Source organism: Egretta garzetta, unplaced genomic scaffold (genome assembly GCF_000687185.1).
Source record: "Egretta garzetta isolate BGI_Z169 unplaced genomic scaffold, ASM68718v1 scaffold91, whole genome shotgun sequence".
Lineage (NCBI taxonomy): Eukaryota > Metazoa > Chordata > Aves > Pelecaniformes > Ardeidae > Egretta > Egretta garzetta.
In genome coordinates, this window is record NW_009258661.1 from 4,237,307 (window position 1) to 4,245,166 (window position 7,860).

At 40.0% G+C, this 7,860-nt stretch overlaps 1 protein-coding gene across 4 annotated transcripts in view; it reads left to right on the forward strand.

The window, feature by feature from the left end:
* Positions 1–7,860, forward strand: part of ARIH2 (ariadne RBR E3 ubiquitin protein ligase 2) — a 34,984-nt gene that overhangs the window by 2,806 nt on the left and 24,318 nt on the right. For all 4 annotated transcript variants that reach the window (XM_035903830.1, XM_009648375.2, XM_035903828.1 and 1 more), the window contains exon 2: positions 818–1,164. In XM_035903830.1, the coding sequence (XP_035759723.1) occupies positions 916–1,164 (249 nt within the window). In that variant the 5' untranslated portion in view covers positions 818–915. The remainder of the gene's footprint in view (positions 1–817; positions 1,165–7,860) is intronic.

Sequence of the window (7,860 nt, forward strand, 5' to 3'; positions counted from 1 at the left end):
AGAAGGTTTGTAGTTCAGATAAGTAAAGTCAAATATGTGAATTTTCCAATATCAGTGAGAATCTAAAAAAAGTTGGCTGTTCTAATTCTTCTTGAATAGCAGCTGTCAACACTTGAGCATAAATTTCTACATTCAGAAGGTAATGTGTATATTGAGAATGTAATAAAATGAGAGAATTAATTTTATTTCCCCCCTCAGATGTAAGCCCAAGCTACATCACATCCAGTAGAACCTACTTAAAGGCATGAAAATATTTCACCATTTCTTTTGAGATGGTATTGAAGACTGTTAAATTGGGTGTATGCCAGAGAGCTGTTTGCTTGTCTTATTTTCCGAAGACCCACTTAGTGGCTGTGGTTCTGAAGCAATATGGACTTGTACAGGGTATCACAGGTTGCCTTTCTAGCTGCTGTGGTCATACTTAAGGGGTTTGTGTGTTTTCCTGTTGATGAAATGAATATGATGCTTTTCAGCAGCACTTCAGGCTCTTAGTAAAAACGTCATAAATTTAGTTGTATCTCTGAAAAGATCTGTAGTGAAGGTTATGCAGCCACTTTGCAAATGTCAGAAGTCTTGGGGCCTGGACTGGGGGCTAGGATGCAATGTAATAAGCCAGTGTCTGAGGTGTTAGACCTCACCTGTAAGAGCGACCTTGGCTCTGCAGGTGCAAGAGTCACAGTGGATCCAAACCAGGGACCTGCACAGCAGAATCTTCTTTAGCTGGGTCATTGAGTCAGTCCGTTCCTGGCTGTTTGATCACCTGTATGATGAATTACAATTTCTTAGGCAACAGAAAAAAATGTTTTTCCCCCCTTAGGAGACAGAGCTCAGATGAAATCAAAAGAACGATAAAGTTTGGAGAAGAAAAAGAAGCTGCAATTGCTCTCCTGGTCTGCAGTTTGGCAGGGCATTAAGATGTCCGTGGACATGAACAGCCAGGGCTCTGACAGCAATGAAGAGGATTATGACCCTAATTGCGAGGAGGAGGAAGAGGATGAGGATCCTGGGGATATTGAGGATTATTATGATGGGGTAGCTAACGACGTGGAGCAGCAGGGAGCAGATGCCTTTGATCCAGAGGAATATCAGTTCACCTGCCTGACTTACAAGGAGTCGGAGAGCACTCTGAATGAACACATGGCCAGCTTGGCTGCCACGTTAAAGGTGAGGAAAGGTTTCTGCATTAACACAGGTGTAAAATAAGTCATAAGTCTGTGATTGCGTAGGCAAATGCTGAGCATACAGTTTGAAATAAAAGCTGTGGTGATATTACTGTTACGGGGGATTGGAGGAACATTATTGAAGGTCCCTGGTTCAAAACTGACTCAAAGGTTTACAGTTGCTGCATATTGATTCTGGGGCCTGAAAAAATCTTCCTTGCTGAATGTTGATTCTTACAGGTTTGGTTTTGTTTTTTTTTTTTTTTTTACAGAGCTGAGCTTCATGACCAAAATTCCAGAGTTGTAACTCTTTGCATTAACACAAAGCAAAGAGGATATATAGAAAAGAAACAAACCAAATCATAAATGGTGCAGATTAGTACACCTGTGTTTGAAAAGATAACTGACAGATAGGAAGACATGCTAAAACTCTGTAATTCTAACAGAAACACCTTTCTTTGTTGGTTCTGAGAGAATAATCATAGACTTTCAAAAAACAGATCAGCTGTCATGCCAGGTATTAACCCTACTGTTGCAGTGATAGCAATTAAAAGTACAGTGAACTTGCCAGCTCTTGTAGTGACTAATTCATCACAGAAGAGTCACACTCTGAGTCAGCTGCATGGCATTATGCTTAATAAGACTTTTGTGAAGTTTTCTTTCTCTTTCTGCAACTTATTACTGTAGTGCAGACTAGTAATTAGAGGAGGTTCCCTCTTGGCCTGGTTAGTGTGCTTCGGTCCCTGTACAGGTCAGAGGAAAGAAGAGTTTTATGAGCTCTAGGTGTTGACTCTGGGTTGAAAGTACCAATGTGTCTACTTTGTAACAGGTCTCCTAATGCTTGTTCTCCTCTGGAACAACCCCTAAAAGCAGGACAGGTGACTGTAGCATATAAAAAAGTATTTTGGATAGGTTTTGATTCCTATTCATTTGGTCTGAATCTAATCTAATTTAAAAAAAAAAAAAAGAGGGATCTTGTGATCCTTATTTGTACATCAGTGTGTCCTATAGAAATATAGTGTAACCATAAAGCCTGACAACTACAAAGCCCATAAACAATAGGCTCTGAAGTGCACCCATACTTTTTGCTGCATCTGTAGCTGATTTTGCTGTTTATTGTGCTTGTTCCCAGCATTCACCACCTCAGAAAATGAAGTTTTACTCTTTCTTGACTGTCAGATTCGTATCTCTTGATTTTTTTTCAAAATGTGCAGTTCAAGCTCTGAATGCCTGCTGTTCCCTACAGATTGTCAGATAAAGGAGGCAAAAGAAAAGAACAAGTGAGAATAGTTGGTCAGCACTTTTGATCCAGCTGCCAGTTGCTCTTGGTTCTTAGCGATTAAGTTAAGATTTAGAACAGCTTTTCTGCTCCTTACTGTTTGCTTTCAAATGGAGCACCCTTCAAAAAAGTGACCTCTGCCATATTGTTCTCTTGAATTAAATTAACAAAAGCAATACTTTATTTAGTCTTTAAAATTAGACTTCCAAAGTTAAAATAAATTCTCCAAGAATTCTGAAGGTCTCATTGAGCGAATGTTCTAGTTGACTAGATAATACCAACCTGCTAGCTCGAATCTGGCCCCAAAGATGACCCAAGGAGAAAACATTTTAGATTCCTTTTATATCAAGAATGTGCTTGCATATTTGCTTAAAACTGAAGTGCCACACATTTTGGTTTGTGCATGAGAAGATAAAAATAAATCTGGGTAGAAACCTGAAAAGCCGTGAGCTTGTAAGCCACACACAAAGTCTTTAGCTCCTGAAGCACCACATTAACTCTGTTCGCTAGCAACAGTGGTGCAAGAATTGCACTTTTCTTGGAAGTCTGTTGTGTATCTGCAGCATGTGCTTTTTGTTTCCTAGCATCCTTTCTTACAGTACTTCAGCGACCTGGTTTCTTCCCCCAAGGAAACTTGTCATTTTGTTAGTTTTCTGAGACAAACTGGAGTGGAAAGAATTTGCTTTGAATTAACAAGCATAGAGAAGAAGGAAATTGAATAGAACATGCTGAACTATTTGTTGTCATTATTTTCCATTGACTTAATGGGTATGAATAAACAGGGACAGACTTTTGTAAGAACTGTGTTTAACTTCTTTCTTCTAATTTGCTTGAGCTCTAAAAACTTTCTTTTTCTTCTGAAGACGACCTTTCATAATGCCTTGGGTTTTTTGGATAGTGGCGATTGTTCTTTTGGAGCACACTAGTTCATTTTGTTGATTTAATCTCCTTTCCCTTGTCATAGTCACAGAATCATAGAATGTTTTGGGTTGGAAGGGACCCCTAGGGGTCATCTAGTCCAACCCCCCCACAGGAGCAGGGACACCGCTAACTAGATCAGGTTGCTCAGAGCCCCGTCCAACCCGGCCTTGAATGCTTCCAGGGATGGGGCCTCCACTACCTCTCTGGGCAACCTGTTCCAGTATTTCACTACCCTCATTGTAAAGAATTTCTTCCTTATATCTAGTCTAAACCTACCCTGGTTTAGTTTAAAACCATTACCCCTTGTCCTGTCACAGCTGGCCCTACTAAAAAGATTTTCCCCCTCTTTCCTATAGGCCCCCTTTAGGTATTGAAAGGTTGTAATCAGGTCTCCCCGCAGCCTTCTTTTTTGCAGGCTGAACAAGCCCAACTCTCTCAGCCTGTCTGTTGGTGGTTACGTAGTGCTTTTCAGCATTAGCTCATATTTAAGGCAGAGTGGTTGCTCCTGACAGGGAAAGATGAAGGTAAATTAAAGACTGTCTTCAGGAGGTACAATGAAGGCAATGCCTGATGTGGTTTCTGAGCAATTTGTTATCACAAGAAATTTATATACTAATACAATTTCCTAAAGCAAAGAAAAAATAAATGCAATACATGAGCTCAAAGCCATGTTTGAATGTTCAGCCACTCTATATTGTGATTAGGTGATTCACTTTCTGAAGGTTAAATTGGGAAGGGTGTGTATTGAGCGTGTTTTTTTCTCTCTGACATTGTCTACACACTTCTAAGACCAGAAACAGGTATTCAGACCTTTAGGTCTTCGTACTTGCACTCTGTACTGTTATTAGCTAATAATAATCTAAATAATTAGGTTTTCATTTGCTCTGCTTATTAACCCTCAACATTTTTTTTTAAACTGTTTTATTCAGCTATTTCAGGCTGATTGTTGAATTCCTCTTTTCTTAAAAGCATGGAGGTAAAGGGTGATCTTCCTTAGAGACCCTCTTGGCTAACTTTTCTTTCATTCCTCGTGAGTTACAGCTGACCTTGTTCTCACTCCTACTGAAGCTAAACAGCCAATTGAACAAATCTTGCCTTGGCTGGCTAAATTCAGGTCAATTGTGAGCACCCTGTGTGTGTTTAAAAGTTTGAATTCAACACCAGAAAAGACAGCCTCTTCAACAAAGCACTTGTTTATCTACCCCAGGTATAGACAAAAATCAGTTAAAATCTTAAGTCTGATAAAAGCATGGAACCCAGTATGTAGGTAGATGTATGCCCGTGTATCTCTTACTATCATAGGAAACTTGAATTCTTCTGACTTGCTTTTTATCAAGTGAGGAATTCTGAACAGAAAAATTAGTATGAACAAGATAGCAGTAGGCACAACCAGCCGTGTTGTGTGCTGGGCCTGCAACTGCAGTTAACAGTTATCCCAGGACCATACTGAAGTTAGAGGGACTTCATAAGTGGTACTCTGAAAGTTTCTTCTCATTTTGATTTTAGTAAGAACTGTGAGTAGATCCTTGTTTTCCAGGAAAAAGAAGAGGAAATGTTTGCTCCTTGGCTAGTGCTGTTAATCTGGAAGTCTGTTTGTGGAGGGTTCGGTTAATACCCTGACTAAAATTAGGACAGGCTATCTCTGTTGAAGCATGCCAGAAGAAAATCTCAAACTAATATTATTGAAAACTGTGATTCTCTGACCAAAAGGCTTGAGAATTGAAGCAGATGACTTTTAATTCCTCAAAATGTCAGTTGACCAACAGTCAACACTTGTTAAGGACAACACTCTTCAAAAGAGAACGGCATCTATGGCCTGCAGACCAGCAAAGGAATTTACAACAGTTCTTCTTAAAAAGCAGATATAATTATAAAATCCAGTATCTTTCAAAAATAGTGAATTAAAATTGTGTAGTAATAAGTTTGTTTTCAAGATAACTCTGTCAAATCGTCATTGAGTGATTGCAGTCCTGGAGTGGCAGTATCTGTAAATGCACACAAACAGTGCAATACTCAACAGTTGTACAAACAAAGTTGACCCTGTCACTGGCAAGCAATTAAGTGTGATGATGTCATATTGTCTTTGTTGGTGAATGACATTTCCTGGCTCTGCTGAGGGTCTCCGTACAAGTCTGGAATATTTGTGATGTTCCAAATAACTGGCAGTAGTTTCTCTGTTTCAGTGATGAGATGGATCTTTCTAGTGTTTACCCAGCTCTTTAAACTGATGATATAAACCACCACATAAACCAATTGTAATTACAATTTATGAAAAAACATTACCTTGCCTTTAGGTCTTTTTTAGAAGCTGATTGTCAGTCATGAGGAAGCTAAGATACTTCTGCACATACAAGGTATCAAGGGGAGACAGTCATGTTGTTTTACAGGCAATTGATACTGATGTAGTCTTTCCACTAAAACCAAAGTAACTGTAAAACTGATGAACTTATTTTCAGCTCACTCACGTGAGTAATCTGCTAATATTTACCAGACAGCAAAAAGCTTACTTTCCTTGCTCCTTGAAATAACAGCTTGCAATATGTTGGTTTAGCCCTGTCCTGTGAAGAATAAAACTTGGTAGATGCAAAAAATATGCGATGTCATGACATAGTACTGAATCTATTAATCCATGTTATCACTACTGATCTTTCAGAGATAAACCTGTTTTTCAGACATTCATGCTCGCCTTATCGATGCCCTGTCTTTTAAGACGACCAAATTAGTATTTGCTCGTCAAAACACAGTGCTCTCAAACTGTTCCACACACTCAAATTGCGCTGACACAGAACAGTTAGTTTGTAGAGCTGCTTGGTGAATGCTGGCAGCGGTCCTTTTCAAATACCATCTTTAGCAGATCCAGAGTCATGTGCGTAGAGATTGGCAGCCTGTTTCAGCAGCTCTACCCAAAGGAGTTGGCGCTCGCAGAATGCCTGTTTAATGCTATCGCAAAAAGTCCGTAAAGAGCCAGATGTCAAGACAGTGGCGTGTGTGTCTCCCTGCATCGCTGTGCAAACCGCAACCCAGTGTGTGGTATGGGGTGCTTATCTGAACAAACATGCAGTGTTGCATAGTCATCCTTTTTGATGCCATAATGACTTCATTAAACTTATATGCAACATAAAATGGCAGTCATGGAAGACTCGCTGTGCCCAAATACCTCAAGTACAGGAGAGGTATTAAAGCCCCTTGAAATATTAAAATGCATGTACATAAGAACAGTTTGAAAAAAATGTGTTGAAAGTTAGTGTACATAAGAACCAACATTGGTAAATATTAGTATATATTAGTAAACAGTAAATATTTAAATACCATTTTGACTTTTCCACGGAGCTCCTATGGGGCTGTTTGGCAATGATAACGTGCTATTTCAAAGTACCTGTAAACCCTAGATTAGTCAGGACATGCAGGTTTATATCTGTGCCATGTTCTGTGTTTTAATATTAAGCCAACATTTTGTGGGGCATCCAGTCTGAAGTTGTAACCTGTAGGAGCACACGCATTTGAGATGTACGTTTGTCCTTTACCTGCTTTTTGTTCCCAAACAAGATCAACACGTACAAATATCTTAAGGGTGGATGTCACAAGGACGGAGCCAGACTCTTCTCAGTGGTGCCCAGCGACAGGACAAGGGGCAATGGGCGCAAACTGAAGCATAAGATGTTTCAGTTGCATATGAGGAAGAACTTCTTTACTTTGAGAGTGACAGAGCGCTGGCACAGGCTGCCCAGGGGGAGTTGTGGAGTCTCATTCTCTGGAGGTATTCAAAGCCCGCCTGGGTGATGTCCTGTGCAACATGCTCGAGGTGAGCTTGCTTTAGCAGGAGGATTGGACTGGATGATCTCCCGAGGTCCCTTCCAACACTTGCCATTCTGTGATCCTGGAAGTTCTGCTATGCAAAAGCTGTGTTGTTGCCTACCAGATTCACAATGCCTATATTTTAGTAGGATGTTAAACATCAAGAGAACATCAGTATGTCCATAACTTTTTTCAGTGTGTGTTTTGTTTTGGCTCCTAAAGGTTTTGGTTTGGGTTTTTTTTTTTTCTAAAAAAAAAAAAAAAAAAAAGCATAGTAAGTTTTCATAGACTTCTGGTCTGCGAGATAAGAGAGCTGGCTGGGGAGCCCAGACCTTGCAACCTTGTGACAAAATGTCATGAAGTCATTTGAGGAGAGAAGTTAGTTTTGTTCCTTATTGCCCAGGACTGCCGAAATTCTCAACTTGATTGGAAAAATGAGCCGCAAATGTGGAGGGTGGTTATAGCCCACACGTTTCTTTGTGATTCACGCCTTAAGTGTATCTTACAGCCAGTATGGCTGCAGCGAGCAAAAAAATCTGTTCACAGCTGTTGATGAGTATGATCTTGGTGGGAGGTAGAGGCAAGACACAAGTCATTAAAAATGCCAAAACAATCTTTCAGTAACTGTTTCATGTTGCAAGCTTACAGCTGGACAACGTGATCACTGGAGTGGCATGAAACAGCTGAAGTGCGTTGCCAAATCTG